Source organism: Echinops telfairi, unplaced genomic scaffold (genome assembly GCF_000313985.2).
Source record: "Echinops telfairi isolate 266 unplaced genomic scaffold, ASM31398v2 ScPeMD7_7469;HRSCAF=8507_1, whole genome shotgun sequence".
In the NCBI taxonomy this organism is placed as follows: domain Eukaryota; kingdom Metazoa; phylum Chordata; class Mammalia; order Afrosoricida; family Tenrecidae; genus Echinops; species Echinops telfairi.
In genome coordinates, this window is record NW_022111373.1 from 97630249 (window position 1) to 97651657 (window position 21409).

Sequence of the window (21409 nt, forward strand, 5' to 3'; positions counted from 1 at the left end):
CTCCCATATTTAGTTGAGCTCTACAATATATAGGACTATTCTATACCAGGGAATACAGTAGAGAAGAAATGGATAGTAATCCCTGCCCTTATATAGTTTATATTCTAAATAGTGGTGAGTGACAATAGGTAAAATAAATTAAAAGTTTATATTATGCAGATAGCATAAATGCTAAGGAGAAAATGTATAAAATATATAGAGAGAGGGAATAAGAAGTGATATAGGTAGAGGATTTGGCTAGAATTTTAAGTTCAGTGAATCAAGCTAAAAACTCATTGCCGTTGGGTCGGTGTTGATGCATGCTGTTAGGTGCCATCCAGGCGGCTCTGCAACAGAATGAAACACCGCCCAGGCCTGCACCACCCTCCTAACTTTTACAGCAGTGTGTTCTCCTTTCTCTTTGTAACTCTGGATCGGAATTATTTAGCTACCTTTCTCCTTCAGGAAATTAAGATGCTGAAGGGTCTAGATCTTACTTATTGTTTAATGTTTGGCAAATCTTAGTTCTTGATTAAAGAAGCCCCTCTAGTGCAGTGGGTCACTTAACCACAAAGTCAGCAGTTCAAATTTACCAAGCGCTCCATGGGAGAAGGATGAGGCTTTCTTCCTGCATAAAGAGTTTTATAGACTTGGACACACAAGGGGGAAATTCTGCTCTGTCCTATAGGACTGCTATAAGTAAGAATTTGCCTGAATGACAGTGAGTGAGCTTGATTTGGTTAGTACTTGGTTGGCTCTTAAAAATATTTATTTATTTAATTGATAACCAATGCACCTTAATTAAATTAAGTAGAGAAAGATAAGCTCAGTCTCGGGACAAGTAAGTAAAGTTTGGAGTGTTGAGCAGGATTTTGTGAAGGAGGATGTTGTACAGGCATCAGAGGAAGCTGGGGGTTGCCAGTAGTTCCCTGGTAGCAGCATGGAATTCCAAAACACGTGGCTCTACGAACTGCTTTTCAATCCTGTTTTTGACAAGCTTTCTTGCAGGCGTGGAGTGTTTCACCAAGCAGGTAGAAATGGACTTGGGCTCTTCTTTATTTTGAATGTTTATTTGCATTACATTCTGTGAATATCGGATTCCATTTTTGTTTTTTAACTAACTGTGCCCAGCCTGGCAGGTGTTTGAGCCCCTCTACTTTCACAGGGACGTGAATAAGTGAAGTTTTCCGTCCAGGGTCACCACGTTGAGCATGAAGCTTTCCTCGTAGTCGCGAAATTGTTACTAAACTTCAAAAAAGTATAACTGGCCAGTAGAAGAAGGGTGGAGACAGGTTAGCAAGCCAAAAATGTTTTGAGGAATTTAAGGAGTAGAACCTGGAAAAGGTGTTAGATAGAAGTAAATTTTCTCTGATTATAAATGTATTAAGAGAACCTATTTTGATTCACCCTTTAAAAAGTTTTCTTTTATTTTTTCCCCTGAGTGTTAAAGGTATTTTTTCCTACGGCATGATCATAAACATTTATAAGGCAAGACAAATAAAACTTCTCCTGCATAAAATGCCATCATTTATTTGTGATATGGCAGAGTTGAACTGCTTTTCAAATGAGAGGTAAACTTTGACAGGAAGGAGTCATGTGAACCTGTGTTCAAAAGAAAAATGCCCAAGTTTCTAAAGTGTTTTAGTCAGAATATTGTTTTTGGTGAATATTGTTTTGTTTTTTTAAAAAAGTTTAATCCTACTAAAACTTAGTTTAGAAGTGTGTTATGTTTTTGTTTTCTTGCATGAAGCTTTTAAAGCACATGTTTCTAATAATTCCACTAAAATATGCTGAGTTGTGACTTTTAAAGAGGATCTGTTTTGAAAAGATTCCACAATATTTGTTTGAACAGGCTCTCAGCATCTCGATGAAAACAGTTGGAAAGAAAAGCTTACACAGTCATTGTGCTTTCAAAGTACCCAAGCCAACTCAACTGGTACAGTTAACGCCTCTGAGAGAGGCAGGGACCGAGACCTTGTGCAACTTCCTGGACTGCTTTTCTACAGGCCTTCCAACCAACTGAGTGGTTTATAGTAATGCCATTGAAGTTTAGGATAAGAAGCTATAAGTAGAATATCTATATCTGAATCAGTATTGTATTTGTTGATAATTTCACGTAATAACTCAGGGCTCCATGTTTTGGGGGGCATTAAAGTTGTAATTCTTTCTTAAATTTTGTGGGTCATCATTCTTGTAAAGCAAGAAGTGAGTACCCTGAAGTGATCTTAAACATGATTAAACTATCTCTCAGGTATCAATATTTTTACATTGGCTTTTTAGTACCACTGAGTACCATAGTGGAGATATAAATTATACTCCTATACCCACGGCCATTGAGTTGATTCCAAGCTTCTTATACTTTTCCCACTCTCCATCCTTTTTGCTTGAGAAACTTGGCAGCACAGGGAAGCGCTGCCCAAAACACCTCACATTCATTACGTATTTGATTTTGAATCAATTTTTGGTAGTTGCATGCTTAGAAACCTTTTACTCTTGCTACATTTTCCTCAGCCTCCACATTCACTTACCCACCTGGGATTGGAACCCACAATTTAAGAAGCTTGACCCCATAGGACAGAGTACAGCTGCCCCTTTGGTTTTCCTGAAGGACTGTAAATTTTTATGGAAAGAGCCGCTTCTTTCTCCTACTAAACGACTCTTGGGTTTGAACCGCCAGTCTTCCCGTTAGCAGCCATGCTTATTCCGTACCATGGGATGCTCGGAAAACTGACATATCTCAGGCTACCAAATTTACAATTAGACATTTCTTATCACCCTCCTTTACTCTGACATATTGCTGTCTCTCTCCTTGAGATTGATTGACACCATCTAATTAATGTAATAATTGCATGTTTAGTCTAACTAGTATGTCATACTTGTACCGGTCAGTGCTCTATTTTTATACTTGTTGAGTTAAACTAGATGGAAGTCATCAGACTTGGGATAGTATGATGGAAAGTAAATAGTAAAATAAAGAGTAAAGAACCTATGTACTGTCTAGAACAAAAAGAATGAATTTAATATCAGCGCAATTTCTCTACTATCACAGAGTTAGTGGAGGAAAAATAGAAAAAAATTAAAATATCATTTTCTTGGGGTTTTTTTCATGTACTTTTTACAAAATTAGATTAACACTGACTCCATCAATGATTATCATACTGTGTAAATTATCAAATTAATAATAATTTGAGTTTCTTTCAGAATGATAAATGTAGATGAGGTCCTCTGTGGATGTAATGATAAATCTCTTGGTATTGTTTTTTCTTTTGACATTTGAATATAGATATATATGTGTAATATTAAGTGGCAAATTATATATAGTGTGGGGCATAGTGTCGTTTGTGACTTCTGGAACTCTGGGAATTGCCAGAGCAGTGCCAATTTTTACCCATAGCTCTGGCTGGTCTTTCCATTTTGGGAGAGATATTACTAGAAGCTTAGAAACCAAATGGAGGGATCTTAGTAAGGACTGAAGGGGTGGGGGGTTGATTGAAAATGATTGAAAACCAGAATCTGAAGTTGGCCAGGACACATTTAAAAATAACCTATTTGGGTATGTAACTGAAATCTAAGAAAAGTAGAATAAGGTGGACTATTTCTAGTATCCTGATGTCTTATTTGATACGACTTTGGAACAGTGTCACAAGGGACATGATTGAGATCACGAATCCTTAGTACCCGAACCAAGAACTAGGAATGCTTTTTATCATAGGAAGTAACTTCATCCTAGAGAAAAGTAGACTCTTCATTAAAGGAATATTTTTATTGGTAATGTCTTTGATTTAGTGCCAAAAGAGTTTTGAAAGAATATTCATAACTGTCTTAAGTTTCATTGTTTAAAACTGACAGCTGCTGTATTTCATTTTAATAACTGGTTTGCATTCTTTCTATGACATCTCCTCTATTAATAAGTTCCTTCATATTAAAAAAGCATAATTTAAAGTAAAATTATTGTGAGACAAAAGCTTTATTCTGTGGATTGGATAATACTTCCTTTGTGGCATTTTCTTTCCCACCAAAAGTGAGAAGTGAATTCCTTGCCTTGCTACATCCTATTTCTAATGGAGGACAAGAAGCTATTTTCTCCAATGGCTGACTTCCAGAATTTCTGGCTGAACGTTCTTTGTCAAGTGTATATTCCCTTCTCTAGGCCTTTCTATATAGAACCCACAAACATCGTCAATGTGAATAATGCCATTCAGAGAGTTAGCGACCAGGCCTCTGCCATGAACAAAAGGATTCAGTACTACAGCCGACTCGCCGCTCCTGCAGACAAGGCACTGGTAAGGCACAAGCATTACTAATTGTCTAATAGTAAGTCGACATGAATAATAAACACATAAGCCAGGGCAACTCCCAGGGGTTCAACATTTTAATGGCCATATACCAAAGGTAGCATCATGGAAAGTTGAAGATAGATATTAAGACATGCACTAGAGGTTAAGCTAGCTCATTTTTAGGGGGCCTGGCATAGCCATGTTTTAAACAGTCTATGTTGGTGTGTTAGTCCGAGTGGACTAGAGAAACAAATTCATAGACACTCGTGTGTGTGTAAGAGAGAACTTTATATCAAAGAGCAATGTACATTCACTGGTACACATAGGAACTGGAAACACAGGGAATCCAGGGCGGATGATCCCTTCAGGACCAGTGGTGTGAGTGGCGATACTGGGAGGGTAGAGGGAGTGTGAGTTGGAAAGGGGAACCAATTACAAGGATCTACATATAACCTCCTCCTCGGGGGGATGGACAACAGAAAAGTGGGTGAAGGAAGATGTTGGACAGTGCAAGATATGACAAAATAATAATTTATGAATTATCAAGGGTTCATGAGGGCGGAGGAGCGGGGAAGGAGGGTAAAAAATGAGGAGCTGATGCCAGGGGCTTAGGGGGAGAGCAAATGTTTTGAGAATGATGAGGTCAATCAATGTACAAATGTGCTTTACACAATTTATGTATGTATGGATTGTGATAAGAGTTATATGAGCCCCTAATAAAACAATTTTAAAAAGAATCAAAAACAGACAAACAACAAAAAAAGAGCAATGTGCTTTAAGAAAACATCCCAGCCCAATCCAGATCAAGTCCATAAGTCTGATATTACCCCATACGTCGATACTAGTCCGTAAATTCTTCTATAGACTCATGCAACCATGCAATGACACCGAATGCAGGAAGATTACAGACCAGTGGGTGGAAAGTGGTGGTGGAAGCATCTCAGCGCTGATGTGGGTCTTCACGCAGCTCCTCCGGCTCCCGGGCTCTGGCTCTATCAGCGTAGCTCCGTGTGGCTTGTCAGCAGGAAGATGAAGCATGTGGGTCTGGCCTCCAGTGAACTATTTATCTGCATGGTGTCTCCAAATGAGGTCTTCAAGCTGCGACCTGATTAACAGGCTAAACTCCACCCCTCTGCAAATTGACAGATTATGTAACTGCCAAGATTGGCAACCACCTAAAGATACTTGGATTAAATTCTGTTAATCCCTGGCTCCAAGAACACCAAGGAGGATATACTACTTTCGAAGTGGCAGTTTGGGTCATAAGTTACTAACGTAAGCAATCACAGATCTGATTAGTCGGTTCCATTTTCAGTTTGATTTTAAAGGGGGAAATGTTTTAGAAATTTTATACAGTATATGTATATATGTATATACAGTATATGTACATATGCATATACAGTATGTGTGTATATGCATATGAATATATGCATATATTCATGTACTATTGTCCTACTAAGAATATTCTTTTATATATCACACACAAGAGTCAAAGGGCCAGAAACTAAACATTTTAGGCTCTGTGGGCCATATATTGTCACAGATATTTTACAGTTATTATTAAGAAATCATTTTATTGGGGGCCCTTATAGCTCTTATAACAATCCATACATCAATTGTATCAAACACATTTGTACATATGTTGCCATCTTCATTTTCAGAACATTTTTTTTCTGCTTGAGCCCTTGGTATCAGCTCCTCATTTTTCTCTCCCCCACCCTCCCACCTTCGTGGATCCCTGATAAATTATAAATTATGATTATTTTCATATCTTACACCATCCGCTGTCTCCCTTCGCCCATGTTTCTATTGTTTGTCCCCCTGGTGTGTTTGTGGGGATTATATGTTGATCACTGTTCCCCATTTTACCCCCTTCTCCTCCCACCTTCCCCCTACCCTTGTGGGATCACTACTTCCTGTTCCTGAGGGGTTTATCTGTCCTGGATTTTGTGTGTCGAGAGCTCTTATCCGTACTAGTGTACATGCTCCAGTCCTGCCGATTTGTAAGGTAGCACTGGGGTCATAATAGTGGGGGAAAGAAGCATTAAAGAACTAGAACAATGTTGTTTGTTCCGACGGCTTTTATGCTGCACCCTGGCTGACTCGCTCCTTCTTGTGACCCTTCTTGGAGGGAAAGTCCAATTGTCTTTAGATGGGCTTTGGTCTCCACTCCAAACCCCATCATTTGCATTGATATATTGGTATGTTTGGGGTCTTCTGATGCCTGATACTTGATCCTGTCCACACCTCATGATCACACAGGCCGGTGTACTTCTTCCACAAATGTTCTTATTTGTTTTTGTTTTACAACCATTTAAAAATATAGAAATGTGTGTGAACTAGGTTCTCGAAAGAAGCAAATCCAGTGACACACATACACACACACACACACACACACACACACAGACATAAAAAGAGGGAAATCGATATTAGGAAATGACTCGCACAAACGTCCGTTCTAGTTAAAGTTCATGGAGTAGACATTAAGCTGGAGGCTTCTCCTGACTCAAGTAGCTGCGGGGGCCGATAAACCAGAAAGCAAGAAGAGATCACAGGAATCAGGAAGAAGGAAGATGAAGCAGGAAGACAAGAAGGAGATGGATGCAGAGGTGGATAAATGCAAGGTCATTAGGTCAGACTTGTGGCTGCTGAGTCCCGTGAATCTGAGGCCTGCAGGTCAGATGTCAGGCTGCTGTTGGCTCCCAGGTTTGGGCAGGCATGTGATGGATCATGGGCTCCAATTCAAATAACCAGATGTTGATGAGCCAGATTCAGGGTCCAGATGCAGAAAGAAGCAAGCAAGCTCGCCAAAGTGTACTTATATAGGAATTAGACCACCCTCTCCACTTTTTGAAAGGAAATTTCCTTTCAATTGCTTCCAGGCTATGACCTTCATAAGGGGGTTGCCCTCCACCCTAATCTTACAATTTATCAGCTGCTCACAGCCAATCCCACTAAGGAGTTGATAACATTATGTTATGTAACATCATGAGAGCTTATGAACACTTAACTGCCAAATCAGTGAGGTTGCTGACCCAGCCAAGTTGACACAAGAACAAGCTGTCATAAAACCATTCTTAGCTCAGGGAATTTAAAATAAAAAACAAAACAAACTGAAGGTCAGACTTGGTTCATGGACCACAGTCTGTTAACAGTCAATCTTCTAAACTTGGTATTATTATCATTATTATTTTAGGGTCAAAATGCATATAAAATTTAACTATAAAAATTAACATCTTTAAGATATTCAGAAACTTGGCAACTTAAAGAATTATTCTAGGGGGAAAAGAATTATTCTAGGAGACAAAATTCTAATTAAAAAAAATAGATATCAATAAGAAGCAGAACAAAGCAAACTAATAATTATTAAACATTTACCTATGGAGCACAAATGGACTTGAACAGATACATCTTACTGCATTCTTGCAGCAGTCATATAAAGTAAGTATTCTCTTTGCCTTAGCCAACACAAGGACTTCTAAAATACTCTGATGGGGTAATTGCCCCTGAGTTTTTGTGTTTTTCCATTCATTATATCAAAAGACTTAGTTCCATAATAAACTAATCTGGACCTTGAAATAATCTAGTATCGTCAGACCTTGTGACTCTACTCTTAAAAACAAGTATCAAGTATCAGGTACCGGCTAGACTAGTCTAGGCCTGAATGTACATTGTTACCCTAGAAGTTAAATCACCATTGTGTACCAAGCTGAATCCCTTTTATTAACTGACACTAAAGTGATCCAAAATTAATAATGTGATACAACCATTTTTAATGAATGTTTATATATATTCACACCCCTTTTCTGAGGCTCCTAAAATTATTTTTCCTAAAAAGATTCATAAGAGAAGAACAGTATGAAGAAACACGTGTAAGGTCTTTGTAGAGTTATTCTCACTCTGACTACCAGTCAGTCATTTCTGACTCAAAGGTGACCCTGCAGGACAGAGTAGAACTGCCCTTGTGGGGTTTCCCATATTTATGGCAGTAGAAAGCTCTCTCTTTAGATTTTATTTATGAAAAAAAAAAATCTTTTAGTTTGATTTTTTTTTTTTAATTCTAAAATGGGAAGGGGATGAAAATTACTTGACTGCCAGTGTCTCCTACATCCCTTGCTACTAAAAGCATAATCGGTGGTATCATTTCACTGGGCAGTTGTTAAATGTGAAGGATCCAAGTGCTCTTTCCAGGCTTACTAAATCAGAATTTGTACTTGTGGCAAGATTCCTCTCCAAATCATCTGAACTTCAGAATGTCAAAGGTACTGCCCTCCACTATGGGCAAAAGACTGGGCTCTCTACTCCTGTAAAGAGTTAACAGTCTGGGAAGCTCACAAGGGCAGTTCAACCCTGTCCGTAGGGTCACTGTGAGTTAGCACCGGCTCGATGGCAGCAAGTGAGAGCCCTAGACTTCTGCCAATGGGATCCAACCCTCTCATTTTTCTGTGTTACCTGTGAGTTTGCCACTTATCTTTCAGCTTCTGATCGTGCCCCTCAAAGCTTTCCCCCTCCCCCTTTTCTTTCTCAACTTGCTTAGCTAGCTGTGGTGATTTCGCTCCTGCTTGCGACAAACTTGGTCCTCGCCTTTTGTCTTTTCACTCCGTGTCAGCAGAACTCAGACCCAAAAGGAATGTGTGCAAAGAGAAGCAACAGCCTCAATTTCCATCAATGCTTCTGTATCTCTAGGAAGTAATTGTTTCCAGAGCCACCCGCTGCCTGGCATTCAAGACGTTTGTCCAGAAAACACCATAGTCAGTCATACATATCCGAGTGAAAGACTTGACACATTTGGGTACCAATCCATCTCCTGTCTCCCTGCTGAAGCCTAAAGTTCCAACTTTTTCTTGAAATTTCTCCCACCTATTCTTGGCCTTCCATGAATTTAAAAAATCATTATGATGCAGTTCACCACAGAGTTTAATACCAACTTCTTATTCTATTTGGTAACTAGTAGCCACTTGCCAGTCGAGTCCTTTCTGACTCATGGTTATCCCATAGTATTAGAGTAAAACTGGGCCCCATAGCACTCAGTGGTTGGTCTTTCTGAAGTAGCTCACCAAGGTTTTCCTCCAAGAAACCTGGGGTTGGAGTCTATAACCTCCAACCTTTCAGTTCGCAGCAAAGCACCGTAACCGTTTGTGCTGCCCAGGGGCTCTCCTTTTGAATGACTTCATATCTGTTCCTGGTGGAATTGCACTTCTGGAAGAAAGAGGTTGTGTGTTATATTTTTTCTCTTGGACACTTGACCTACCAAACTCACTGCCATTGAGTCAGTGTTGACTCAGAGCGAACCCCTGTGGGTTCCCAAGACTTTAACTGTTTACGGGAGTAGAAAGCCCAGTCTTCATCTCACTTGATCTACAGAGGCATAGATTTACATAGCAGGTGCATGACAGTTCATATTGTACCTCAACCTGGCTGAATCATGATTCTCACAGTCATCCCCCATGATGAGCTCTGACTTAATGGAGTTACTTTTATGATGAGGTCTGTCAGTGAGTGAAAGGGGAGTTTCCTCAGGGGTGTGGCCTGTGTCAAGTATAGGTGGGCATTCTGGCAAAGCTCTCTAGCTTTTTGCTTGCTCTGTGTCCTTCAGCTGGCTCAAGGTGCTAAATAAAAGTGTTTAAGGTAATTCCTATGCCTTTAGCAACTGCACGTCAGAACTCTGTATTCTCAAGGGATATGCTCAGGGAGGTGAGCAAACTTATTATCAGGAAACTAGTTTTCTCTCTTCAAAATGGGATGTCTAGGACTAGAACAGAATATAGAGTGAACTACATAAGCACTGTTTCTATTCAGTTCCCTCATAGTTTTCACCTTCTCTCACTTAGCTGCTTTCATGTTGAGTTTGTTGTTTTGTTTTTAGTATGCATGCTTGAATCTCTTCCTTTAAAAATCCTTGCTTTTGCTTTTCTGTTTTCTCCCCCCCCCCCCATGTTATTGGGAGCTCTTACAACTCCTGTTACAAACCATACATCAATTGTATCCAACATATCTGTACATGTATTCCATCATTCTTTTCTAGACATTTACTTTCCATTGAGCCCTTGGGATCAGCTCCTCCTTTTTTCCCTGACACCCCCAACCCACATGGCCCCCTTGATAGAGTGTAGATTGTTAATTATTTTCAAATCGCACTCCGACTGCCGTCTCCCTTCCCCTCCGGTTTCTGTTGTTCTTCCCCCTGACTGGGGTGTGTGGTGATGTGCTATTCATTGTGTTCGGTGCCCCTCTCCCTCCTCAGTTATCCCCGACCCTTTTGGTGTCTCTATTCCCTCTCCTGTTCCTGGGTTCCATGGGTTGTGAGTTTTCTCTCCTGCCTGTACCTGTGTACCTGCTCCTGTCTAGTCTAGATTGGGAGGCGGCATTGAAGTCGTGATGGGGGAGGGGGGTGGGACAACCTCCAGGGAACAGAGGTATATACTTTTCTGTTTCCTTCAGCATTGCTTTAGCTCATTTTTCCTCTGCAACCAAAATATTTAAAAGAATAGTTTGTATATGATGTTGTTTCTTCTCTGTTAACTCCTTAATTCTATATATCCCGAGTTTTTCAACCTACCACTTTGCTAAACTCACTATCTTGTAAGGGTGCAATGACCTGGTTCTTGACATTCCCCTCACTTAAGCAGCCCAAGACTTCCTTATTCATTATTAATCTCAGTTGTGCTGGCTCTTCTAGGAAAAATATTTTGACTCTTGAATATTCAAGTCCTTAAATTCAGATCTTCTAGTTCACTAGAAATTTTTTATGGTAATCAGTACTGCATGCTTTTTTTTTTTTTTCATGACATTTGAAATGTGCCATGCCAGGTGCTCAGCCGTAGAGAGAAGAGTAGATTTTGCACGTTACTAGTTCTCCCATTGCAGCACATTTCTTGACTTTTCTTCTCCCCAGATTGCCCCAGATCATGTCGTTCCAGCTCCAGAGGAGTGCTATGTGTACAGTCCACTGGGTTCTGCTTATAAACTAGAAAGGTACTCTGAAGGATATGGTAAAAACACCAGTTTAGTAACCATGTGAGTAAAACTACTTTTTTGGAACATACAAACTATATGTGAATGAAAATTACTGATTATTTTTGTTTAAATTGTAATGTCTAAAGAGTCCAACCCCCCACCTTTTACTGCTGCTACTTTGTGCTTTCAGTTTTATGATTTGGAATACCATGATGGGAACATCTATACTAAGTATTCCTTGGGGCATAAAACAGGTAATATAATTTTTTAGCACAATATGTACCTGAAAGTTTATTTCTCCTTATAAGTTGGACAATAGAGGTTTCAATAAGTCTTATTTCTTAAAGTTTTCAAAGGAAGTAGATGATTGTATTATCTTCCCAATGATTCTGTAAATCTAATACTTATAAAACTAAAATTTGTTTATTATAAATATCAGTGAAGACAAGATTTGAACATGTGGTTAACAAAATTGATCTAATAGCTATCCTCTATCTTAACCAAACATGATACTCTTCCCAAGGGACTTATTCTCTTCTGATAACATGCCCCAAATCTGTTAAAATCTGGCTAGGTTCACTTCTAAGGAGCATTCTGGCTGTTCTTTATGTGTTTATTGACCATGTATATACATAAGTGTTTCTCAAAGTGGGTGATACTGCCCGCTGGGGGAATTGAAACAATTCAGAAAGCTGCAAAGGCAGATACCTATACTTTAACCTCAATTATGAGCTATTGTACAAAAGTTTTTAATTGCCAAGGGAACACAGAGTAATGTTTTTCCTGAAAAGAGAAGATAGGCCAAATAAGTTTGGGAACCAAACCAAATAAGTTTGGTATAGATCTTCTGAAGAAATGCCTATTCAAATCCTTTTAAATGGACTTGTTTATTTTTGATTTCCCACCCAGATCTGTTTGTTCTTCTGCCATTCCATTGTATATTTAATATTCTTTGTCAGTGCCTTAATTCAAATGCATCAATCCTTAAAAAAATAGATTATTATGTTTCATTAGTTCCCAGGTTTTATTATGGTTCCTTAGGATTAAATAACAGATGAGTTTATTCTGACATGAGTCTACATATTGCTCTGTATTTTTATATCTATCCAGGCTGGATTTACTACCGGAATGTGTGTCATCATGCTGATGGGCATCTTAACCCTTTATTGCTGCTACAGAGTAGTGAAATCACGCTCTATGATACGTAAGAATTTTTTTCATTATTATTAAAAGATCACTTTATTGGGGGTTCTTACAGTTCTTACAACAATACATACATCAATTGTATCAAGCATGTTTGTACATATGTTGCCATCATTCTTTTCCAGACATTTACTTTCTATTGAGCCCTTGGTATCAACTCCTCTTTTTTCCCTCCTCCCGATATGTAAGAATTTTATACAATAAAAATAGATGAGTGATGTGGGTATTAGTGGTATTTCCCATAAAAGTAGACCACGAATGTGTATGTTCCATACATGTGTGAAAATGTTTAGTTTGTGCCAAGAGGGTTCCTTCTACTGTTGATACCTGAGTGGCTTACCTTTAATAAGGTCAGGGTGGGAAATGAGAATACAACCTGTATCAAAACTAAATGGAGAGTTCTATGGTTCTTAGTACGTAGGCATGACACATTTTGACCTATACAGTCCAAAAGACCTATTGTACCAACATATACCTTCACTCATCTCTAACTTTTAGATCAGCAAAATATATTTTTCAGGTTGCTTGTTAAGCAGTTTAGGTGCTAGATAAAGGTGCTAGATAAACTCTCACTGCCATCAGATCCAGGTTGACTCATAGCGACCCTCTGTGGGTTTCTGAGACAAAAACTGTTTCAGAGAGTAGAAAGCCCAGTCTTTCTCCAGTGGAGCTGCTGGTGAACTGCCGACCAGGTGGATCACAGCCCAAGGCAGAGCTACTATACCACCGGGTGCTAGACAGACATATTTCCTTGAATCTTAGCAAGTATAAGTCAACATACCACATTTTCTCTGTAATTATTTGTTTGTTTTTCCTGCCTTTCCTAAGCAGTCTCTATGTTAACCTAATCTTGTCTCAATCACTGGGGAAAGGTTTGAGAGGAGATTTGTTTTAGTTTCAAACTGGAAAGGGGAGCTTCTGTTTTTACCCTTTGAGTCCCTGGATGGCACAAATGATTAAGCACTGCATTATTAACCAAAAGGTTGGTGGTTCAAGGCCTTCAGACATGCTTTGGAAGTAAAGCCTGGCAATCTGCTTCTAAAAGGATACAACCTTAGTAACCTTGCAGAGTTAAGTTCTAATCTGCACACGAGGTTGTCATAAGTCAGAATCAACTCAACAGCCCCTAAACACAATGGCATCTGACATCTTATACACATTGTTGTGATGAGTTAAAGACAAATGGGTTTTTTCCAAGAAATAAAAACAATAAAAATCTTAGAAGAAAACTTCAGAAGAGATGTTTTTTCTGTTTTTTTAAATCATTTTATTGGGGGCTCGTACAACTCCGAGGAGATGTTTTGAACCAATACATAAAATCTGTAAGCTTTGAAGAAAACAATATATCAGATTTGTATCATCATCAGAAATCATCCTGACAAATAGTGAATTAACCAGGAGGACTTTTGGGAAAAAACAAAACTGTGTGCTTCCATTGTAGGGTCAGTATTCAAACGAATTTGTGGTAAAGCCAAATCATGAAAGACCTTTCTTAAATATATGAAACCCTTTGATCAAAATATTAGTGGGTTTGCATATGTAATTTCTAGACATCATTACAATCCAACATTCATTGAGCACCTTTTTTATACTCTGTGGATCCATTCTCCCTGTTCACCAGAGCCCAGCATTTGTTAGCTGCTAATAGGCTAACAACAAATTCATTGAAATAAAATAGTCTCCCATTTTTTGATTGCTGCTTTTGACCCTTGATAACCCAAACCAAACTCACTGCCATCAAGTCAATGGCTGATCATAGGGCCCTATTGAACAGGGTAGAACTGGCTTGGTGGGTTTCTGAGACTGTCACTCTTCACGGGAGTAGAAAGCCCCGTCTTTCTCCCATGGGACAGCTGGTGGATTCGAACTACTGAATTTGAATTGCAACCCAACCCACAACAACCACACCACCAGAGCCCCAGTATTTGTTAAGATTAGAAGAATTAAATATGATAGTGCTGCAATAATACTTACTTGGGCCAATATTTAGGCAGTATACAGATGCTTCATTGTTGTTTATATATTTATTTTCGCCTTTCCCCAAAGATGAAGCTAGAATTTTTTGAATGATTATTCTTGATATTGGCATCACACTTAGCTTCTTTATCATGTTCTATTGTTTTCAGTTTTCAGGCTTCACCACTTTCTGTCACGTAATAATAACCTCACTTGGCTCAAAAGTGACAGAACACGAGTTTCATAGTTTCATCACGCATAACAATTAGCTCAGAAGTGTTCAAAGAACAGAGTTGTAAAACAACAGCTAAAACCCACCATTTGCCATCAACTTTACTCCAAATCATCACGGCCCATGTGCGTCAGTCTAGAACTGTGCCGCGTAGGGTTTTCAATGGCTGACTTTTCAAAAGTAGGTTGCCAGGCCTTTCTTCCACGGTGTCTTAGATGGACTTGAGTATCCAGTCTTTGCTTAGCAGCCAGGCTCTTAACTGTGCTACCCAGGGACGCCATGGAAGAACAAACGCCGTGAGATTATCCTTTGATGACAAGTAAAACAATAGTTTATAGTTAAAAGTGTGTATTTTCTTACCCGTTAGTGAACATTAAAATATATATGCTGTATATGCCCTCTGCGGCAATATTTTTGTTTGTGGTTTTATATAAATTCCATATTGAATCATAGAATTACCTTACTGTGTTCCACTTTTGATTTTTACTTTATCGGTTACAGTAAACTCTATATTCTTATAGTCAATATTGTTCATCCCAATGATTTTATACACATGTGCACTTTGGCTCAATTATATTTGTTTAAACATTACCCTTTTTTACATTTGTAAATAACTCCTCTAAAAATATTTTATACATACCTCTATTCTTTTGAATTGCTTTCTTTGACTAGATTTCTTCAAATAAGGAGTAAGAAAAATTGTTCAATTTCTTTTTAAAAGAATTGTGCTAATTGACAGTTATGCAAAAATTAGATCGGGTTTCACCAAATCCTGCCGTTATTTTGTGTGGTTCCCCTTTTCATTTAATGCCTGAAAAGTAGCACCTTTTAAGATACCCATGTTACTGTTCAACCTTTTTCATAATTATCTATTTGTTATGTATACTTTCTCTTAATTGTATTATTTATTCAGATTTTGTTCCCATTTGTTCCCATGCCCCTTCGTGTTCTTGTGGATCTGGTAGGCTTTTTATATGGTGTCAGCATGAGCCTTTTATTTCTTGTCAATTTCTTTCCCACTCACCATTTAAAAAGCTTATTTACATCTACCTATTTTTCAACTTAATATTTAGTTGATTGAAAAGAATACCCTTTTAGAATCCATTTCGACATTGTTTTTTGTCTTTCCTATGACTGAATTTTTCTCATTGTTAACCCAAATATCTAGAACTTAAATTGCCATGTGGTATGAAACCGAATTGTGAGAAAACTTTTTCTCACTATTTTCTGCCCTTTCTCACTATTTTATGCCCTACTAATCCATTTGTCTGGTCTTGTTTTGGCCTTTACTTGTATTAATGAATAAACTTTATCATACTACAATCCTATTTCAGACGATCTGACCGATTTCTTTGATTTCCTCTTATGTGTTCATTCTATAATGTGTTCATTGCTAATATTTGATAGTGCATTCTAGAGCTAATGCCATCTAATGGTGGAATGGCTATGATCGCTAATATTTTGATTGAATTTGAAGAGTACAAATGATGACTGTGAAGCAGATGGTCAACATCTAATTTTATTTCTTCTTGCCTGTTTTGTTCTAGCTTCATTGGACACCACTGTCTGGGAATACCCAGATGTCTGCAGATACTATTTTGGCTCTTTTGGGCAATGGTCAAGTCTTCTTTTCTCCTTGGTGTCTCTCATTGGAGCCATGATCGTTTACTGGGTGCTCATGTCTAATTTCCTTTTTAATACTGGAGAGTTTATTTTTAGTAAGTAATCGCATCACTTGTTAGCCCAGTTACTTTCAAATATTATCCCTACTGTAGTATTTTAATTCCAGTTTTAAATTCAAAGTCTTGGGATAGATAAAGTAAAAATAATCTTTGTAATTCTGAAAAAAAATGTATTTGATGTAACTTATCTCCTGTGGTTCTTATCTCACATATAATGTGTATGTTCATTTACAAAAGTTTATTTTAGAGTAAATAACATACTTTTCATCTCTAGATGACATAAGATATATAGTAAATAAAATCTCTAGTTGACATAAAGTATTTCTAGTTCCCAAATGACATTTGCAGTCTTTACCACAAACTTTTAGTCTAACAAAAACATTTAGAAAACTCTTTGGGGCTTGTTGTTAAAGAATTTGGTGTGCATACTTTAGGAGGAGCAGATTTCAGTCCTTGTTTTTGGAACAGCCTCAAGGTCAGCAGCTCAGTCTACCCGTGGCTTGGTTGGAGAAAAGTGAGACTGTCTCCTCCCATAAAGATTTATAGCCTCAGAAATTTTAGGGAATAATTCTACTCTATCCTGTAAGGTCATTATGATTTGGATTCAGCTTACTGGCAGTGAATTTTATTTTCAGAGTACAGTACTAGAATCTAAAATTAGGAAGCAGTAAAATAATGGAAGTTGTATGGTAAATAAATTATGTACATAACACAGGATAGCATTCTGTTCAAGTGGACTAAGCCGAAGTCCATTTTATATTATTTTTTAGTAGAATAGAGAAAGTTCATATGATATTAAGTAAGATTCTAATGTTCCCCTGGATGTCTAGAACTATATTTTAGTGTATATTTAGATGCCTTAAATAAACTGTATATATGTAAAATCTATTATTTACATAAAAATCAAATTTCAGAATAAGTTTTAACATAAACAGCTAATTTCCCTTCAAGCTTTGTCATTGAAAATCATTTGGCTATAACTGATTTAGATTTATTTGTAGACTCTCAATTCTATCGTATTGGAGTATGTTCCTATTATGGCACATGGCTAATTTTAAAAATTGCCATATCTTTTGTAAGGTTTGAAACTGGGACGCATGAGTCTTCCAGTTTTGTAGTTCTTCAAGATTGCTTTGGCAATTTGAGGCCTTTGCAATTCCCTATAAATTTGAGGATTGGTTTTCCATTCATGCAAATAAGACTGTTGAAATTTTGATAAAGATTGTGTTAAGTCTATAAAGCTTAGCCATAAAATTTTGAAAATGAATATTCATGTAGCCCAGAACCCTTCATGAAAGACCAATTTTCCATATCCTTGGAAAATGATGATATATTTTTTTACATATTAAAATTAGTTGTTACTTTATGAAGGAACCTAAGTAAATTATAAATGTTTATCTTAAATCTAACAAACTTGCTGACTAAACTCTTAGCCATTCTAATGACGTTGCAGCTTCATGTTGGATTTTTGTTTGTTTGTTTAGTTACACCATCTCTGAATATGGAAGGCTTCTTCCTAGGCTAAAAGGAAAAAGGGACCACTGCCATCGAGTTGCTTCCATCTCTCAGTGACCCTCTAGACCAGAGTCGAACTGACCCTGTGGGTTTCTGAGATTGTAAACCTGTAGGGAAGTAGAAAGTCTCATCTATCCCCCAAGTAGCAGCTATGGTTTCTTCCTGCTGAGCTTGCAGTTAGTAACCCAGCCCATAACCCACTACGCCACCCGGCTCCTTCATCCTGTGAACATAGTTTCAATTATGTGTTTAGACATGTCTGTCTCTAATCAAAACTCTTCGTCGAGTTTCTATGATAGATAGAAGTGTGTGCGCATTTATATTGATATACATGCATATAGTTTATATATGTGTAATTACACACAGACACATGTATATGTGTATATATGTGTGTGTGGGTGAGCACATATGTATAAGTCTTTAAGTGTGACATTGCACAGAAACAGTGATAGTGGGCATCTTTACATTTGTAGTATTTCACCATTAAATATTGTGTTTGTTATGGTTTATTGGCTGTAAGATCTAAAGATATTTGCAAAGAAGTTCCCACCTATTATTGTTTTCTTAAGCACTTTTATTAATGTGTGCTGAATTTTATTAGATACATCTCTTGAGAAGACCACAAAGTTTTTCTCTTTTAAATTGCTAGCAGGGAAAATTAAATGAACACATTTTCTAACCTTTTGAACCATTCTTAAGTTCTGGGATAAATTTAAATTAGTCATGTGTTTTGTATTTGTTTATTCTTTCTAGATTAAGTTTGCTTTTAGCAGTGATAGACTTAGACTTAGAATCTAGAATTTTCATGCCTGTTAGTAAGAGATATTGTTATTTTTCATGATTTCCTTGTGGAGTCTTGGTGTATTGTTCTCCTAAGGCTGCCCTGATAAATGACCCTAACTGGGTGGCTTAGAGCAACAGAAGACTGATGTTAGGTGTCGGCCTGACCATGCTCCCTCTGTACACTCTAGGGAAGAATCCTTCTGTGTTAGTCCGGGTTGACTAGAGAAACAAATATGGAGATACTCATAGATGTGTGTAAGAGAGAAATTTATATCAAGAAGTAATTATGCATTAAGAACACATCCCAGCCCAGTCCATATCAAGTACATAAATTCAATATTAGCCGTAAGTCCAATATTAGCCCATGAATTCCTCTTGAGACTCACGCAGCACATGCAATGATGCTGAGTGCAGGAAGATCACTGGCTGGTGGGTGGAAAGTCCTGTGGATCCCATGGTAGGGGATGCATTTCTAGGACTGACTGCATTCACCATGGCTCCATGTGGCCCTTCAACAGGAGGGTCTAGCAGAAAGAGAGTGTGTCTCACCTCTGGGGAGGAAGAGATGAAGTTCCAGCATCCTCATGAGAAGGCCACACCACAAGGAAGGAATCACCAGGCTGTGACCTGATTGACAGGCTATACTCCACCCCTTCATTCTTATTATCGAGTTGACAGGAAATTGTGTACATAGCTCCCTTGCCTCATCCTAGGTAGTTACCAGCAATCATTGACCTTTCTTGTCTCACAACTGTATCTAGTTTTTCCTCCATCTTTCCATGGCCACCTTCACATGTGTCTGTGTCCAAATTTCCCACCTTTTATAGAACAATACTGTGTTTCGTGTGACTTCATTTTAACTTGATTTCATCTGTAAAGATCCTATTTCTAAAGGTGTCTAATTCTGAGGGTCTGAGTTGGAATGAGGTTTCAATTGTTATAAGGTGTTATTAAACTCATGTATTCTTTTAAATCAAGGAATTACAAAAAGATGTGTAATTTTTTATCTTAAATCATTAATAACCCTATAAAAACTTCACACACTAAACTGACCTTTTTCTTCTTAGTGAAGGTAAATGCTTTACGTATTTTACTTACTTCATGCCCTTAGAACCTAATCCAGCATCTTTTACCATCTCATTTCAACTTCACATCACTGAAATGTTTTATAAATGTTTCAATATTAGGTGGTTATACAAAGTTAACATCAGAATTAAGTAAAAACCCTCAGACTAGGCTGAAAATATATTCCCTACCATTCCCTTACTCACTGTAGAATGACATGAAGCCTGGGTATCTGCATATACGTTTTTTTCTCTGCTTCTTTATTCTCCGTGGTTCTGTGAACATAACATTACTATACAGCTTTGGACTGTAACATCATGTGCTGTATTTTGGGGGTGGGGGTTCTCCCAGCTAAATTGAAATGTAGGTAAATGTTGGCTTTCCCCTTTTTTCAGACTTTCTAGCTTTATTTAAAATATAATTATGCTTATATGTGAGTGAATATAGGAAATACATTGTATAAAATGTTTTTAAAAAACTAAGCTCACTGCCGATGAGTCCATTCTGAGTCACACTGATCCTATAGGGCAAGTAGAACTGCCCCACAGGGTTTCCAGGGTGGTAGATTGCCACATCTTTTTCATAGGGAGTGGCTGGCTGATGGGCTTGAACCACTGACCATGTGGTTGGCAACCTAGTGCTTAACCACCACACCACCAGGGAACAGGATGTTTTATCAACATTGTCAGCCTTTGTGGGTAGATTTTTTTAAAACTTCTCAATCAAGTAAAAATGTTCTATATTGCAGCCATGAAGCTATGACATGAATTCCTAAAAATAGGGAAATTTGAAGAAGACAAAACTAGGTCAACAATGGAATGGTCTTAATGTACTTTTACAATGTATTTTACAACATCACCACTCAATAAAGCTTTAACTATTTTTATAGATGAAGATACTTTAAATGATATCTTTTTCCTTTTTAGATTTTATAAATCACATTAATGACACAGACTCTGTACTGAGTACCAATGATAGCAACCCTGGTAAGTATTTTGCAAGTGAATTAATTTGTCCCTTTATATGTCAAAAAGGATTTGAGATAGAACTTAAGACTTGATTTTTTAACAGTTTTATTAACATTTAATTTACACCTCATACAGTTGAATGGTTTAATCATATTTTTAGAAATTGTGCAATCATCACAACAATTTTAGAACTTTTAAAAACTTTATTTTAGATAAATGATTAGCAGAAGCTCTGTTTGATTATGCTAACTGAGCTACTATTGAATTGTTGACAGTCAATGTGTTTTTAAAAATGAATATAACCCCTAGCCAGATACATGCGGTATTTCACATTATGTACTGCACAATTTTAGTCCCTGGTGGTAGTGTCTCTATTTGCCGAAGAATAAACTATAAATATTTCTAAGAACCTATTGTATTGCTAATCATACCAGTTGATGATTATTTTGTCTAGATGAATAGTTTTGTTTGTTACCTGAGTTTTAGATATATATTGTTTTGCTCAATGATAGACAGAATGCATATATAATTTTTAACCTCTAGAATAATTTCCTGACAATAAACAAAGGTTATTAACTATGGAAAAATTAATTGAAATTTTGATCCATACCGCCTAAAACATTTAATTTCACATTGAAAAAGTTCCAGTTAATAAGTTTTTTATTAATATAAACCTGAAGCCTTTGGGTTTAATCTAGTCACAGTGAATGGGAAAGTGGATGTAATAATGTAGGGTGAGAGGGAGTGGAGGGAGGATCCAGTGCCTAGGGTGCATGGTATTAAGGGCGATGA

At 37.6% G+C, this 21409-nt stretch overlaps 1 protein-coding gene across 1 annotated transcript in view; it reads left to right on the plus strand.

The window, feature by feature from the left end:
* The window catches only part of SLC38A9 (solute carrier family 38 member 9), a 79942-nt gene that overhangs the window by 23692 nt on the left and 34841 nt on the right, over nucleotides 1–21409 (plus strand). The window contains exons 3-8 of the mRNA XM_045285240.1: nucleotides 4130–4262; nucleotides 11152–11273; nucleotides 11404–11467; nucleotides 12324–12417; nucleotides 16152–16322; nucleotides 20576–20635. Coding sequence (XP_045141175.1) covers nucleotides 4130–4262; nucleotides 11152–11273; nucleotides 11404–11467; nucleotides 12324–12417; nucleotides 16152–16322; nucleotides 20576–20635 — 644 coding nt within the window. The remainder of the gene's footprint in view (nucleotides 1–4129; nucleotides 4263–11151; nucleotides 11274–11403; nucleotides 11468–12323; nucleotides 12418–16151; nucleotides 16323–20575; nucleotides 20636–21409) is intronic.